Raw genomic sequence first — 16,905 nt, 5'->3', positions numbered from 1 at the left:
GCTACAGCTGTGGCCAGCCGTCCGCCTGGGCAGAACCTCAGCAGGACCCCAGGGGCAGAAGGGTGCCCTCCTCGCCCTCCCTGGAGCCCCAGGGGGCAGCTGCCAGCTCAGCGCCGGGGCCCACAGGGAGCTCCCTGCTCACCATGTGCGGAAGGCGGATGTTGGCAAGACTTTGGATGAGGGCCTGGCTCAGGCCTGACAGCTCCAGAAACAGGGCTTCGTTCTGCTCCTCGATAAGCTTGTTCTCCTCCTCGATGTTCTTCAGGCTCTTCTCCATGGACGAGATCTGCACCAGACAGAGACCGAGCTGCCTCCTGGCGCCTCCTCCTGGGAGCACGCTGGGCTTGCCCGCTGGGCCACTGCTCACAGCCCTCTGCAGAAGGCTGAGGAAGCAGGGGCCCTGCCCCAGGGGCCTGACACATGTGAGGGCTGGCAGTGCCCTGGCCACTGGGTGGAGGAGGCGACACAGTGACTGAGGCAGGGGCTCTGTGTCCACGGCTTTCTGTGCCCTGTCTGTCCCACGGGGTGGAGGAAAGAGCAGGCTGAGGCCCCTTGGCCTCAAATCTCAGCCTGCCACCAACTTCCTCCCCCTCCGTGATGGGGATGCCCGCCTGCCCTTGGGTTAAAGCTGCGGAGGCAAGCGGAACAGGCCACTGGGTATCTCTCTGCGATGCCTGGCGAGGCAGGCCCAGCCGACATCCCTCCCACACCACGAGAGCACCTGGGACCTCCAGCACAAGCACTTCTTCTCCGGACCCAGCAGGGCACCAGGAGGGTGGTGGGGCCCTTCTCCAGGGGGCTCTAAGCCTTCCACATGGAACCGGGGGGGCAGCGATGGCTGAGGCCATGGGCAGTCCTGCCTGCTCTGTGGGGAAGGGGTGTGGGAAGCCGCCCGGGGCCTGGCCTGGAGGAAACATGCCTGGGAGGGCAGCCCTCAGCCTCACTGCATCTGGAAGGAGCCTCAGGGCAGAGGCCTTCTTCAGGTTAGGACCACGAGCCACCTCACAGGAGCTGTGGCTCCGAGACTGGCCAGGGAGCATCACCCATCACCCAGCGACAAGCCTTTGGCTTTAAAAGGTCTGAATCAGGGTGCAGCCCCGCTTCTCTTTGCCTAAGGACAGGGTTCAAAAGCCCTTCGAGGGGGAAGGGGACTCGGAAGTCCTTCCAAAAGGAAGCTAGTGGACAGTCTGTCTGAATGGGTGGACACTGGCAAGTAAAGGGACGTCAGAGGTGCTGACACTGGGAGAGCCTCGGACTTTGGGAAGAAAAGCAGGCGGGTGGCTTAGCCACCCAGTGGGAGTGTCTCGTGCCCCAAGAACACCTTGTGCCCTCTCTGCCGCCACCCCCTGTGAACCTGGGAAGAGCTTCAGGGCAGGAGGAAAACGCTTCCTGATCCTCACAGGCTGATGCTATTTTTAGGCAGGCTTCTGAGTAGCAGGAGGTCAGCCTAAGCCCAGCTGCGGGGGCGGGGGGTGCAGCACAGCAGGACAGGACTTCCCATTCGTCCCCTTTGCCCTCCAAACCTGCAGGACCAAGAGGACGCGGCTAGGTGTGGCTACCCATTCTGTGCCCCAAGCCCTGCATGGCCCAGACTCAGCAGCTGAGGGAAGGGAAGGGTCTCCTCTTCAAAATAAGAGACCCTTACTGGGTTTATTTTCTGATCGCAAATGTTCATTTGGGGAAAATCAGGGCAATACGATGCATGCACTTGAGGTAATTTGTATTCCTATCGTTCAGCAACAGCAGTTCTTTCTGGGTCAGACACGTGGGCCAACTGCTTTCCTCGTAGAAATGCAGTCACCTCACAGCAACTGAACAGGGCAGACTCTGTCACTATCTCCTCGCTACCTGTGAGGACATCGGGGCGCAGACTGGTGAAGAGGGTCGCCAGGTCACTTAGCCCGCGTGTGGCAGTGCTGGGGCAGAACCCAACCCCAGCCAGGCTCTTAGAACCCACACCATGCACCTGCTCCGGCTGACAGGAGGTCACTCCAAGGGACCACCAGCCACCAGCACCTCAGGACTCTGGACACTGCTGGGCAGAGCACGTGCTGAGTGGCTCGGCCCAAAAGGGACCTTGACACGGGGCTCGGTCCTCCCCGCCCCCCTGGAAGAGGAGGCCAAGGCAGGAAGGCCTCTGTGCGTTGGGAGGGCAGGCGGCAGGGGGCCAGCAGGCGGCACCACCCACCTGGGACTGCAGCTGCGCCATGGCAGCCTCCATCTCGGAGTTGGACTCGTTCAGGTCACGAATCTCCTGGTTCAGCTGCTTGATCTCCTCGTCGTTCTCCAGCACTGCCCCGGGGAGAAACCTCGGCCTCAGCCCGGACCAGCGAGTGGGGGTGAAGCAGAGGCTGCTTTCTAGGTGGAGCTAGGGACCCCTTTCCAAGCAGAAGCCCCGCTCACCCCACATTGCAGGCTGGGAAACCTGGTCTTGGGGCCTAGCAGCCACGTGTCAGCTCTTGCCTCCTGCCCTGGATCTTAGGTGGGAAAACAGACACCTCTCTGGCGAGTGTTAGTCGCTGAGATAAAAACGGAAGTTTGTCCAGTTGACGCTGACCGTCCTCAGCTTCCCTCTTCCCTGGGCCCACGTGAGCTCACAACCGGAGAACATGGCTTCTGGGGCTGCCCGCAGGGCCCCCCGGTTCCCAGGCTGGCCCCGCGATGGCCACGTGAGGGCACAGGACAGCAGGGGCTTCGAGCCAGTTCAGGACAACCCCACTTGGCTCAAGGGCTCCGTCTCCACCGTGACTCGCTCCAGAGGGGCTCTGCCTCCCCACCCCCTCCCCCCGTCCATCTCAGTCACCGGGGCCGCGAGGTTCACACGCAGGGGCTGCAGGACGGGCAGCCTTACCATCACTCGTCTTGAATTTCGTGCCGAGAACCTCATCCCCTGAGAGCTTCCCCTTCTTCCCAGCAAAGGTCGCTCTGGGACAGCCAGACAAGCTGGAAGCAAAGTCACACACACATCGAAAACCAGCCCAAGGTCACGCACCTCGGGCCGGTCCGAGGCCACGTGTCACAGTGAGAGCAGATAGTCCAGTAGGATCCTGTCTGGGATGCCGTCACTCATGCCCTGGCACCCCTGTTCCCTGGCCCCAGCCCTCTGGCAGCCTAGGCCATTCCCAGCACAGCCTCTGCCCTGAAGGCTGGCCCACAGGCAGCTCGGGGCTCCCTCGCCCTCTCCCCACGGCACGCCATCCTCCACCAAACTGGGTATTTCACAGATTGGTTGGTTTGCAGTCTGTCTCCCCACCTGCCCAGCCCAGATCAACTCCAGGAGGGCTCCCGTCCTCCAGACACTGGTATCGGATGGACTCTCAGTAATGGCGTGTGGAATGTCAGAGCTAATTAACCTTACAGGCAGAGAGACAGGGGCCCAAAAGCAAACTAGAAGAATGAGGTTCCTGATGGGACCAGGTGGTAATTCCCTGCGCCTGGGCTGTCTCCGTGGCATCTTGGCTCAGGCAGGAGGAAGCCTGAGGGGGCAAGGGGTGGGGGTTGGGAGCCGGTCAGAGCCTGTCGGCGCTGCCCAGGCCACTGCCCAGGCAGGGAGAGGTCCCCGGTGTAGCAGGAAGAGGCCTGGGCCCCAAAGAAGAAGCCCCAGGGGCTGGGGATTGGCAGGTGCGCACGGAGGTGATCGGAGTGACTGGCAGCGCAGGGAACCCTACCCTCTATTCCATGACCATTCATGTGGGAAAAGGATCGGAGAGAACGGATCGTGTAACTGGATCACTTTGTTGCACAGCAGAAGTTACCATAGCACCGTAAATCAACTCTACTTCACTGCAACTTGAAAAATGGGGCGGGGGAGCCCCAGCGGGAGAGGCAGGCTCTGTAACGATGCTTCCAGCCACCTGCTAAGCCTATTACACGAGACCCAAGAGGGCTCTGCCCCCAACTGCCAGAGGGAACCCAGTGGATGTGGACGGGGCACTCAGGCCAGTAGGCACACGGGTGACACGTCACACAGGCCATCGTGTGATCCCAGTAGACTTTCCATGGCTCCCCCCAGGTGGCTACCAAGTTGGGTCTTACTTTTCCTTGAGAAGCTACAGTTCACACCTGAGTCCTGGCCTGTCCCTCCCTGGGAGCCTTATCCACACCCCCAGAGGCGATCCCTCCTGGATGGCAGAGAGGGCAGGGAGGCGGGATGGTCACCTCCGGTGGGTGAGGAAGCTCCCGTTGGCGTGGCCAGAGCCGTCGCAGCCTGGAGTGGGGCAGGTGGGCCCCTCATTCTTCAGGGACTTCCAGGAGAAGGAGCCATTGAGCGAACACTCCTTCTGCCTCCGGGCAGCCAGGGGGCAGCCCGATGCACTTCTGTGGGAGGCATACTTGCCGCTGATGTGACCAAGCCCCACGCAGCCTGGAACGGGGCACCTGGGCACAAAAGGTCAGAGGTGAGCACAAAAGGTCAGAGGTGAGCACAAGGTGCTGGGGTGGGAGGAGCCCAGCCAGACCCTGAGACATGCTAGGGGCTCCTGGATAAGCTCGCGGTGCTGGAGCAAGTTCTGGGGCCTCAAAGATCCTGGGCCTCATGACCAGAGGGATGGCATCCCCCCCCACAGCCTTGGCCTCTGTCCCCTGCATGGCTGAGGGGGTGGGGGGTCAGCCACTTTCTCTCCCCGCCCCTCAGCAGTGATGAACCCTGGGGCCTGAGGCTGCCTCTTGGTGGCCTCTGCTTCCAAAGCTAGACCTTGCTGCTGGTGTCATGTCTGTGCGCTCGCACTGAGCACAGGGCCTGGGGGTCACAGGCAGCTTGGAGACAGCCAGGGGCCCCATCACCCCACAGCATCCCAGAATGAGGCTGGTCCCTGATGCTTGCGGATTCCCAGCTCGGCCCCGTCTGGAACATGTGTTCCTGGAGGAAGAAGGGCAGCCCCAGAGCTCACTCGGGGAAGATTCGGCTCTGCCCTAGTCTGCTTGGGACAGCGTTTCCCTTCATTCCCTTGCTCAAGGCAAGGGGCCAACCCTTGATGCCCCAGGAAGAGGTGAGGAAACTTGAGGAAGGTCCGAGAGGCTGCCCTCACACTGCCCCTGGGACCTGTGCGGTCACAGAAAATGGGGCAAGGCAGAGGGCCCTGGGCATCCGTCTCTACCACCCTTGGGAGGGACCTGGAGCAGGAGTCCAGGATTTCAGGATCCTGGAGCTGACACCTGACCAAGAACAAAACCCCCCCTGCCAGTTCTGTCTCATCCTTCTAACAAACCAGGCCACTTTCTGGCCATTTGTCACCACCCTACTCTGTGCCATGGACCCAGCAAGCACAGAGGTCCCAGTTGACAGAAAGGTCCCTGGGGCACAGACAGGTCAGACACGGGAAGCCCCTGGGGGTGGCAGGGCTGGGGGTGGGACCACGCTACCTGGTGGCCTCCACACTCTGGCCTCGTCTCAGGCAGCCGCTGAGACACCTTCCCAGCCTGAGTCCCCAGCCAGGACCTGTCCTCATGTGGCCCCGCTCTCGGCTCTCAGCCCTTTCTCCTCCCAACCCCGCGGGCCCAGACGCGTGGGATGGCCACAGAGCCGGCCTCAGGTCACCTCAGCGCCCATCCAGAGTGCGGTCACTGCCGGGGCCCCTGCAAAGGGGCTGGGAGCTCCCATTCTACATCCACCCCTGAAACCTGGACACCTCCAAACTGTGGGGGCCCAGGGCACCCCTGGGCTGGGCACCCTGAGGCCAGACATCACAAGCTCAAAAGGCCACGTTAGCGGCGACTCTCCATGTCACGGCACCCGGTTGAATGTAAGTCCTTTTCTCCACTTTCCTGGCCTCCCTCCTCAGGAGGGGCTGCTGGGCCCCGGGGTCGTGTTCTTGGCGGGGGCACCTCGTATGTGGCCATGGTAACACCACTTTCCGCTCCCCCTGCGCCCAGGTCCCAGTCTTCAGTGCTCTCAGGTGACCTCACGCCAAGACATGGTGGGGAGCCAGGCTGGGCAGCCTCTATGTCCCAGGGAAGCCAAGGGACAGTCAGAGGCACATCTCTTTGGTCAGGTGCCGGTGTGGCCCGGGACAGTTGACAAGGGTCATTCGGCTCCCACCCCCACCCTGGACCCTCCATGGATTTTCAGCTATTTAGTTGTGTGGCCAAAGGGATTTACCCCAACGTGCTGACCCAACTGAATCTCAAACGGTGCAGGAACAAGATGTCATAAAAGGGAACTCTTCCTCAACCAGTCCCTCTAAAATCACAGCTGGTGCCTGCCAACGAAATCACATCACACAGCAGGCCCTGACGCGCCTATTAAAGTCTCTGCTGCGGTCTGCACTTGTTTAAAGATGCCAGTCAATCATAAATACAGTTAAAGTTTATGGCTGGGAGGAGGCCCCATAAAACAGAGGTGATAAGTGGGCGGTCCCCTCTTTGCCACGGAACCGTTAGGAACCATCGTCCTGTAAATGCTGAAGTGTTGCTAAAAGTCACATTCTCCACTTGGCTGCAGAAATCTTGTTTTTGTTTTTAAAGCAAAGTTGACAGCACATCAGGAAAAGGAACACCATTTTTCCCAGTTAACTCGAAAAATGCTGATCTTGATTTTGATCATCTGCAACTGCAGCACAATTCACTTTTAATCCCTACCAGCAGGAGCCTTGCTAACTCCACAACAGCATTGCATGTATACGATCATAGGCAAATTCCAGGATTCTCAGAAGGAACCATATTCCTTACCCACTCTCCCATTTAGGAGGCAGTATTCACAATACCAGCAGCCACGTATTTTGCATTTGTGATTTAGCAAAACTACTCATTACAGTTGTATTGTCTAAGTAAATAAGCAGCCATGGCCTTATTACGTCAAACAGCTGGTGGGTCGGCCCTTTGGAAGGGTGCAATGCAATTAGGCCCTCTTCCTCTGCAGCCAAGCAGATGTGTGGGTGCAGCTGGGGTGGGCTCCCAGGAGGAGCAAGCCAATCTCAGGCCAGGTGGACACCCTTTGCAGGGGTGAGCGTCCAGCGTTCCTGGCCCGCAGGTGTCAGTCAGGGCAGGCCTGCTTCCCAGGCCCTGCAGGCCCTCCCAACCAAGCCAGCCCAAGGGCCCCGGCCCACCAGGCAGCCAGAGCCATTCCCTTCCGCTCCACTTCCGTCCAGGGGACCACTGCCTGCTTTGCCCGGTGTCAGCTCTGACAGTCTAGCAAACTGGGTATGGGGTCACCCTTTGGCACCTGTGGCACAGCTTGCCCCCACCTGCAAGTGCAGAGTTCAGGGGACACGGTCCTTCTGGAAGGACAAGCTTGCAGCAACACAAGCCCCCACCAGGATCCCACAGGGGGCAGGGTTCACACACAACCCCCGACCACGCGTCAGCTCCCCCCTCCAGTGAAAAGGTCAGTAAAGGGTTTCAGGAACCCCGATCACTTAAGGCCTAGAGGGGCCTCTCTTGTCCCCGCAAGAGTGGCAAGGTCCCAGGCCAGGGTGACTTCCCAGGTTCCCTCACTCCACGTCAGCCCCCTTCCAAGGCAGACCTGTGCAGACACACCAGAGACTCCACTGTCTCTAACTGTCCTCTGCTCCTTGACTCCTGCACCTAACCTTCCCACCAGACCAGAAGCGGGCGGATGACAATGCCCGTGAGTGCGCTGAAGGGCTGCCCATGCCCCGAGGCTCACACCCAGGTGCCTCAGGGGCAGGGCAGCAGGGCGCGCTGTCTCTCCCTGCCCCGTCAAACACCCCAGACCTGAGAAGCCCAGAGAGGAGCCAGTACACGTGCGTGCCCTCCATGTAACACACACGGCACCCACCTTCACAGTGTCCGCGTGCCCGGTACGAGCACACATGTAAAGATAGGCACAGTCATTCATCAGCTATTAATGCAAACAGAATCCAGAAGGGGCTTGTAAAACCATAAACTACAAAACAACCCCGAGTGTGCACAGCAGCCGAGCGGCCAGCGGGACTCACTTCATCAGCTCAGGGTCTTCCTTGTCATCCTTCGTGGGCGTTGCCTTGGCTCCACTTTTCTTGGCACGAGGGCAGCCTGACAAGCTGGTTTTGAAAGAGGAAAAAAGTGCCACAGTCGTCCCAGAACAGCAGCTGCTCCCACCTACCACCCCCACCCCTCCAGCTCTGTGACAGCAGCCCCGGGCACACAAGGAGCCTTCCGCCAGGGGGCACTCTGCCTGGCAGCAGGGCCGCAAACAGGAAGCAGCACCGTGAGCCCCTTGCTCAGGCCAGTGGGCATCCTGACCAGGCTCTGGGAACAGTGACCCAAGAGACGGGCTCTTGATGCAGCAACGTGAAGGTCTTACCTGGAGCCTTGAACTTCGTCTGAGGAAGAGCCCCCCACCCCCGCCGGCCTGGCACCCAGGGCGTGGCAGGCTCACCTCCGGTGCGACGCATAGTTCCCGGTTATGTGGCCGGAGCCGTCACAGCCAGGCGTGGGGCACCTGTGGAGGACAGCAGAGCTGGGACCAGAGCCAGTGCAGTGCAGTCACTTGGCCATAGCAGGTATCTCTGACTCAGCCCCCAATGGGCCCAGCCCCCTCCCAGCACTGAGGTCTACAAAGGGCCGCGAGGTCCCAGCCAGCCTGCGGCACACCTCCAGATCTTGGAACTTGACCACTCACTGTCCCCAGGGGGACCCAGGAGGGCCAAGAAGAGAGCACGTCTCCACTGCATGATGATGGGCCCAGACTCAGCCCCTGCAGAGGACCAGGCTGGAATAGAAGGTTCCAGGGCACACGTGGGCCTTTAAACAAGTGCTCGGGATGCAGGCTAAACCTAAGGCTGGTGCACCCTCCCTGGCATGGCTGGAGGAAGACAGCTGTCCTCATGGACAGAGGACCCGAGACCCACTGCCCACAGCATGTCCAGGTCAGGGAGCGATTCCTATCCAGTGAGGGCAGAGTTCCCACAGAGGGGACTTTGGTGGTGTGGCTGGCACAGGCCGAGGGTAGGGAGGAGGAGACACAAAACACGAAAGCCCAAATTGACACCCAAAGCGTCTGATGAACAAATCACATAGAAGGAGAAGTTCTGTTTTAATACACCAGCATGGGTTTTCTCAACTTCTTTTTCCCCGAATGTCCACTTAGGAAAAGCGACTCGGTTCCCGCCGCTGTCAGAGTGAGTTCGGCATCAATCCTGCAGGAGCCCACCTGCTGCTCCTCCTGGCTCTCTGCATTGTCCCTCTTAAGCCAGAGCGTGTTAGCTCTGCGGATACGCCAGAGTCTCAGTGCTGGCACCTGGAGAGTCTGTTACTCACAGGGTGCTTGTCTGCCATTTCTTTTTTTCTTTCTTTCTTTTTTTTTTTTTTGCCTTTTCTAGGGCCGATCGCATGGCACATGGAAGTTCCCAGGCTAGGGTCTAATCGGATCTGTAGCTGCCGGCCTATGCCAGAGCCACAGCAATGCTGAATCCAAGCCACGTCTGCAACCTACACCACAGCTCATGGCATCACGGGATCCTTAACCCGTGAGCAAGGCCAAAGATTGAACCTGCAACCTCATGGTTTCTAGTCGGATTCGTTAACCACTAAGCCACGACAGGAACTCCCTTGTCTGCCCTTTCTGGCCTCATCCAGGGAATGTGGGGCCAAGGCCATTCCTCACTACAAAAGTGGCCCCAGGGACACAGGGCCTAGGCCCGAGGGGGCGGGACAGAGGCCTCTCCTTCACACCCTTCCTGAGCCTCTTCCTCTACCAGCACATGTGGTGCTGGTGTTTGGGGCTGGACAGAGAGAGCCAAGGCAGCGAGACCCCCCTCCACCTCCAGGCCGCCGGGCAGACGCCTTCAGGTCGACACCGCCCGCCCCCATCGGGCTGGCATGGCCACACGGAGGGACTAGGTGCCCCGGAGCCTCCTTCCCAGCCCCTCAGATTTTTGCCCTCCTCATCCTGCCCCAAGGAGCCTCCCTGGCCTCAGAGCTGGCCAGCTGATCAATCTGCTTCCTGTCGGCTTTGGAGGTAACTCAAGTCCCACCGAGGTTATGATGGGTCCTGCCCAGTCACACGTGGTCATATTTCAACCCACACACATCTGAGGCAAAGAGGCTTTTGTGTTTTAATAGAAACCACCCACTGCCTCCACTTAGGAAAGCACCCAACCAACACCAACTCCCGGGCGCTCCGGCTCTGCCACTGCACCTCGCACTGCCTGAGGCCCCAGGGCGCCAGTTGCCCAGGAAGGCCCGCTGGGCCACACCACAGGTACCAGCTCTTCAGGCATGTTGAGGGTCCGGGGAAGGCTCCATGCTGAGGCCAGAGCCCTTCCCCGCCCTCTGGAAGGCCTGGCGCAGCGGGCACAGCAGGTGCAGCTCTTCTTCCCCGCAGGGCGGCCCATGGCTGCTGACGGTGAGCCTGTGTCCCTCCCTCCTTCCGCTCCTTCCCGGCTTCAGGGCACAGGCTCCCACTGCAGCCACGGCACAGTTCTGAGCTGTGGTGACATCCCTGCCGGCGCAGCCTCCAATGGCGGCCTGTGAGCAAGTCTCAGGGTCCGGGGAAGCCACTTGGCGGGAACGCACATGTGGGCCATGCCTGCACCAGGCTTCTTGCCACGGTGTGATGTGATGGCTTCACCCCAGGAGTCACATCAGAGACAGGCTGGTGTTCACGTGGCTGAAGAAGCAGGCCCTCCCTGCGTGCCAGCAGCAGTGGCCACTCCCGTGGCCCCGAGGACTCCCAGGGCCGGCTTCAGGAACCTGCCCACCATCTACTCTGAGTGAGTTGCCTGGGCAAGAGGAAGGATCCACAGAGCCCGGAGCACAGCAGACCTCACCCCCTGCTCGCCCCTGCCCCGTGGGGGTGGGGGATGCCCCCAACCCGTGCAGACCCCCATTGCTCTCTCACGGGTCTGTGACTGCAGAGTCCCCGCACACAGAATGGCCCGGGGCAGCCACGTCCCCTGCTCCTGATCACACCGGCCACGTGGAAGAAGAGCCAATCCCTTGGGGACTTGATTAAAACACAGAAAACATATCATCTGAGACTCACTGCACCCAGGGTTGACGGGGAGGGCACCAAAAAACAAGCTGTTTGCCAGGCAAGGTGGAGGTATCTGCTCCCCTGTGGACAAGTCCCCTTCGCCTGACACTGTCACGAGTCCAGTCAGGGGGCCAAACGCCCGCCAGACAGGGGAGTGAGAGTGGCAGGGTGTGGTCAGGCCACGACCACACAGGGGCCCAAGGCAGGCGAGGAGTGGGTTCCACGGAGACCCCTGTGGGGGAGGAGAGATGTGGACCAAGTCGGGAGCGGTTTATTTGCACGCAAGGAAGGCTTCCTGGTGCTAACTTCTGGAGGGGTTTGGGTCACAGTCCCTCCCAGGCTCCCAGGCTTACACGGCGCCGACCCTCCCTGTGGCCGCATCTCTGGGCCCAGACCAAGACCTCACGTTCCTTCCAGCAGCCCTGACCAGCTGCTCTGCAGGAAGGAGGGGCTACTGAGTACACGTGGTCACCACCGGACCTCCACCACCACTCGGGCCCACGAACTGGAAAACCCTGAAGCCGATCAGTTAGAGAAGCAACGTAGAAATAGGAGAAAGGGCCATGAGACAGACGCTGGAGAAGAGAGGAAGGGACGAGGGAAGAGGCCAGGGTCGGTGTCCCAAGCCAGCCGCACTGAGGGTCTAGAGGTTCTGGAGCCGGACATGGTGCGTGAGTGACGCACGCCTGAGTCTGCCAGGGGAGCGGAGCCTCAGAACGTGCTGGTGCCAAAGCCGTGAAGTCCCAGAAAGATGCTTTTGCTCGGGAACTCTGCCCAGCCTTGTCCGAGGAATGGAAGGCCCGTTGGGAAAATGGGCGAAAACGCTCTTCTCCTGCTGCTAGAACCAGACAGGCCTCCCCAGAGCCACAAAGATGAGGCTGGCAGGACGGAGCTGCCCCCGCGTCCGCCCTGTTTCTAAGGCAGCTCAGGTCTCACAAGCAGCACAGGCCCCTCACCCTAGAGGGCAGATCCCAGGTTCCTGTCTGGCCCAGAACAGGACGAGCTAGGAAAGCCCAGCCTGGATCCAGGGCCCCCAATGCAGAGGCCCAGGGAGAGGGGAACACCCGGAGAGGGGTGACCTCAGGAGACAAGAGTGGGACCTCCTGCAACCTCAGTCCAGCCTGGGAGCCCAGGACCAGGGTCATGTGGCTGAGGGCACCGCAGCTTTAATGTCACAGCTCAAGGGAAGTCGTGAAACCAAAGACAATCACAGTCCCCAGCTGCAGCCCAAGAGGACACTGAGAGCCGCGAAACCTCCGGGCCCTTGCTCCTCACTTGAGCAGGATGGCAAGCAGGGTGGCGGGCGCCACGGGGCTGCCTGCCCGCGTGTTAGCAGCAGAAGAGGCAGAAGCGGGGGCAGGGGAGCATGGAGGAGGCAGGTGTGGGAGGGCACCAGGGGCCGAGAGAGAAGCAGCTGGAAGGGGTGCAGGAGGAGGAAGGGCAGAGTCTGCTCTGCATCCTCAGCATCCAGTTCATTTAGCAAGAGCTGCACAGCCTGTAGCCCCCGAGCCACAGCGAGGCTCGCAAGCTAAGGCCAGTTCTGGGTTTCTCCCAGATCTCAAGGGCAGAGGGGAGCAGACCCAGATGCCCCGGCACAGGTCCTCAGGAGAGGGAGAGAGTGGGCTGGGCCACCGGGAGCCAGAGGCAGGTCCTACCCCACCTTGGCGCTCCCTGCACTCAGCCCTCAGAGAGGCTGGCAGGGCCCCTGGCCCCAGAGCACAGGCGGAGAGCAGCGGTCAGAGCGGGGCTACAGGCAGCAGCAGCAACAGCCCAGACAAGCAGAATCAACCCCGCCAGGGCCCAGCCTCTCTGCCTGTGGCCCCATGCCTCAGGTGTGGCCAGCCGGGCGCTAGAGCCCTGGAGAAGGCTGATTTTGGCTGGAGCCTCATAGGAGAGAGCAGAGCAAGGAAGCCACCCCAGAGCTGGGAGGCCAGGAGGGCAGACATACTTGAGGTCAGCAGAATGGGCAGCCATGAGGTTTCTGAGGCTCTTGTCAGCAAGAGGGCAACCAGAGAGGCTGAAAGAGAAGAGATGGGACATCGGGGTAAGCCAAAGAGGGGGAGCAGAGGAGCAGAGGAGGAGACCCGCCACGCAGCACCCAGGCCAGGCCAGAGCCCAGCGGGGACAAACCTGCGGTGGGAGGCATAGTTCCCGGTGATGTGGCCGCTGCCGTCACAGCCGGGGGTGGGACAGCTGGACAAGGAGAAAGAGCGTCAGGACAGAGAGCTAGGCACACCTACCCCGCCTGCCCCAGGCTGCACCTGACCTACTCCCGGCCCACCCGCTCGGCCCTCAGCGCGCAGGCCGCCTCCGACGGCAGGTTCCCCACCCGACTTGACTCAAAGAGGCAAAGGCACCAGATTAAAGCTCGGCATCCAGCCAGGGCGTCCCTGAGGCCCCTGTACTGTGCGTGCTCGTGGACACGCCACAGGGGGTCCCTCCCTGAGGACAAGGCCCCAGACCAGAGCTGCCCTGAGAAGAGCCAGCCACGCAGTGGAAAGCAGCTAGTGGGTTCGGGGCGGGAAGAGGAGCCAAGGGAACGAACTCGGAGCCCAAGTGAGGGCTGGGTCCCCTGAGGAGCAGCCCCCTCGGTGCCACTCAGTGGGGTTGGCCAGAAGGCTCTGGGATGGCTCCTGACTGTCCAGCTCACAGCTACTCTCCGGCAACATCGGGTGAGACTAGCTCGGGCTGCCAGAGCTGAGGGCACCAAGTCCCCAGGCAGAGTGCCCTCAGCCCGGGCGGGGGGCCGGGGCACAGTGGGGCTCCAGAGAGCCCTCATCCCTCTGCCCTCAGCCCTCATCTGCTCTGCAGGCCGGCACGGGGGCCAGCCCTGCTGTTTATCGCCCTGGAGGGGTGTGCGAGCCCAGTGCGGTGCAGAGGCGGTGGGAGACCCTCCACACGTTGCCCAGCTCAGGAGGGCACTGGCAGGGGACGGCCAGCCCTGCCCACCAGGGCAGTCAGGCCAGGAGGCCGGTCATCGTGGACCCCCGCCAGGAGCGGTCCTCTCCAGACCCTGGGTTCCCCGAGGGGTCCTGTCAGCTGGGGAAAGGGGGGCGGCTTACGTGAGCAGCTCCTTCTTTATGTCCTTGGAGAGAAACTTCAGCTTAAAGTTGGCCAGGGTGACCTCCCCGGGGTACTTCCGCTCCTCAAAACTCTCCTCCGACACTTCCTGGTCATCTGCTTCAGAAGAAGCAAAAGAATGGGCTGCTGGCTCTGACTGCAAAAAACCAGCAGGGAGACGTTTTAACCAGCTGGCGCGGGGCCGGGCGCCCGACCCGGGGGCTGAGGGAGAGGGACCCTTCCAAACGTGTCCACAGAGGCATGTTCTGGAGTCTCCTGTCTGCTGGATGAAGGAGGAAGCCTTACTCCCCCAGACGCAGGGAACAGCACCCAGAGGGTGGTGTGCTCCCTCACCTCAGCCTCGGCTCCCGAGGTGCTGCCCGGTGTGGCTGCTTCTGACACCCTCCGCGGCCTCGGGCACGTGGGCCCCCAGCAGAGCGCAGGGAGAGCAGCTCCCTCGGGGCCCAGGACGCCCTCAGCAGACAGGGGCGCTAAGGAAGAGTCCGTGGAAAGGCTATGATGACGAGACGGCGCGAGGCACAAAGGATGATCACAGTGACCGTGGGGACCTTGGGACCGTCTGGCCCCGTGGCCCCTCCCCCGCATGATGACCTGGCCACAGCTGGCATTTAACACACACTTTGACTTCCAACCCAGGCTCTGGCAGTGTTTAATTGCCACTCAAGAGCAGGGTGCTATGGACAAGGGGGCGAACAAGGACAGTCCCTCTGTCCAGGGGCAGGGAAGGTGTCCACGGGAGCCGGGAAGGTCAGTGCCCTGCAGGACAGTCTAACAGACAGCTAGCCCCCATGATGGTTCTCAGGGTTTTTTTTTTTTGGCTGCATCCATGGCATGAGTTCCTGGGCCAGGGATCCAACCCGCACCACAGCATCAACCTGAGCACAGCAGTGACAACGCCAGATCCCTCGCCACAAGGCCGCCAGGGAACTCCATGGTTCACAATTTAAATCCTAGGGCTGGCACTTGCTATGTGTCCCAGGCAAGTTGTCCAACCCTCTGGGGCCCAGGCACCATGCTTTGTTTTTCTGGCATATGGAAGCTCCTGGGCCAGGGATCGAATCCACGCCTCATCTACAACCTATGCCACAGTAGCGTGGGGCTGGGTATCAAACCTGCAAAGTCACAGAGACAAGCTGGGTCATTAACCCACTGCCCCACAGCAGGAACTCCCATGCTTTTAAACTTGAAAGAACAGCAGCCCCTCCAAGGACGTCTGGGGATGGAGGAGGTAAGGCCCACAGCATGCCGGCGGGACAGCGCATCCTTGCTATGCTCTTGCTGCTGTGGCTACAGCTCCTGTTACTGAGCAAGGCATAGAAAAGAGACTCCTGCATTAGACGGAGGTGGCGCCCCAACTCGAGCTGAGTCTTTAGGATAAACCAGGGTTTTCCAGAAGCATGGGGCAGAGGCTGCTTCAGGGCAGGGTGTGCGTCCCAGGGACCCACAGATACAAGGAACCGGGGGCATTTGGGGGACAGTGAGGGGGGCTGCTGTCACAGTTCTGCGGAGGTGAAGTTAAGGAGGGGGCAGCAGCCTTACCCTTGACCCAGGAGGGGCCAAGGAGCCCTGGAGATCTTTTTTCTTTTTTTCCTTGTTTTTTTAGGGCCGCCCCTGCAGCAGATGGAAGCTCCCAGGCTAGGAGCTACAGCCACCGGCCTACACTACAGCCACAGCAATGTGGGGTCCAAGCCATGTCTGCAAACTACACCCCAGCTCGCAGCAACGCTGGCTCCCCGACCCACTTAGCGAGGCCAGGGATCGAACTTGTATCCTCATGGATACTAGTCAGATTCCTTTTCACTGTGCCACAACGGGAACTCCCCAGGCAGATCTAGGAGAGTCTGGCCTCGCCCACACACACACCCCTGCCCTTCAAGCAACCCCTGGCCTGGTCCCCCTCCTGGGGGTGGGGGTTGGCAGGGAGCAGAGGGCAGTGAGGGCAACTGCAGGCCTGTCTACACGGCCGAGGCCGCCTGGAGCTCTGGGCTTTGCTGTCAGGAGGCTTGCCTCCCTGGGAAAAGCCCTCAGTCAGCACCCCCTTTCGGGTGGGTAGAATGACTGGGAAGGGACAGTCCGGTCTGCGGCCTCAGGCTCAGCTCCAACACGGCCTGGTTCATTGCTCTTACAGGCAGGAGGCCTTGGGACTCAGGCCACCAGCCACCACAGGGCCTCCTGAGCCCAGGAGTTTTCTCCCACCTCTGCCCAGAGAGCCAGGCACCTGGAGTGCCCTGGGGACAGTGAGAAGAGGCTGCTGGAATTCAGAGCACCCTAATCTGCCAGCAGGTTGGTGGGAGGCCCTTGAAAGCAAGGAATTTGGAGCCATTCCCCAGTCACCCCCGAGGATCTGATGAAAGCCCTTCTCCTACCCCTGCCCACACTGGGGCCGACATCCAGTCTGCAGGCGGTAAAGGACACGGCCTGGCCCAAAGGCGCAAACCCTTCCAGGAAGGCAGCTGCGACCCAGCTGCCGGAGGGTGCAGGACCTTGTGTGGAAAAGGCTCCGCCTGGCTCAGGCGGAGCCTGACCGAGAGGCTCAGCCCGGAGGGGCAAAAGCATACCAGCCCCCACCCTTGCCCTCCACAAGGTCCTGACCACAGCACCCACCTCCTCGGGCTCCTCCTCTCGCTGGCGGCTGGGCTTGGTGTAGTCCAGAGGCCGGTCCCACTCATCCTGGCGGGAGGCCTGGCTGGACTGGGGCGAGGTCATGGAGCTGCTGGGGGCGCTGGTGCTGCTCTGGCGCTGGGAGGCGTCCGGTGACTTCACACCGGGGCTACTGCTGCTGCTGCCACCGCCACCACCACTGCCACCACCAGGGAAAGCATTCTCCCGCTTTCGGTGCTTGTGCATGCTCAGGTCCAGGGTCCCATTCTCATCCACCTCAATGTCCATGGCCTGCAGGGCATAGGGGA

The 16,905-nt window shown here is 61.1% G+C and overlaps 1 protein-coding gene across 41 annotated transcripts in view; it reads right to left on the bottom strand.

Annotated features, from left to right (window-relative positions):
* MYT1 (myelin transcription factor 1) overlaps positions 1 to 16,905 on the bottom strand; it is a 63,295-nt gene that overhangs the window by 1,983 nt on the left and 44,407 nt on the right. For 19 of the 41 annotated variants that reach the window (XM_085004627.1, XM_085004628.1, XM_021077792.2 and 16 more), the window contains exons 13-22: positions 16,601 to 16,888; positions 13,978 to 14,132; positions 13,046 to 13,108; positions 12,864 to 12,932; positions 8,318 to 8,380; positions 7,896 to 7,979; positions 4,159 to 4,377; positions 2,852 to 2,943; positions 2,189 to 2,292; positions 143 to 286 (exon numbers count right to left, since the gene is read on the bottom strand). In XM_085004627.1, the coding sequence (XP_084860753.1) occupies positions 143 to 286; positions 2,189 to 2,292; positions 2,852 to 2,943; positions 4,159 to 4,377; positions 7,896 to 7,979; positions 8,318 to 8,380; positions 12,864 to 12,932; positions 13,046 to 13,108; positions 13,978 to 14,132; positions 16,601 to 16,888 (1,281 nt within the window). Of the gene's footprint in view, positions 1 to 142; positions 287 to 2,188; positions 2,293 to 2,851; positions 2,944 to 4,158; positions 4,378 to 7,895; positions 7,980 to 8,317; positions 8,381 to 12,863; positions 12,933 to 13,045; positions 13,109 to 13,977; positions 14,133 to 16,600; positions 16,889 to 16,905 lie in introns of those variants that run through there. The other 22 variants (XR_014832951.1, XR_014832952.1, XR_014832955.1 and 19 more) reach the window with 6 other exon arrangements.

This window comes from Sus scrofa, chromosome 17, assembly GCF_054392235.1.
Source record: "Sus scrofa isolate SSC_HxYL_T2T_F1_AM1 chromosome 17, Sscrofa_HxYL_maternal_Yorkshire_Landrace_v2.0, whole genome shotgun sequence".
Lineage (NCBI taxonomy): Eukaryota > Metazoa > Chordata > Mammalia > Artiodactyla > Suidae > Sus > Sus scrofa.
The sequence above is the reverse complement of the archived record's forward strand: the minus strand, read 5'-3'. Positions and strand labels throughout refer to the sequence as shown.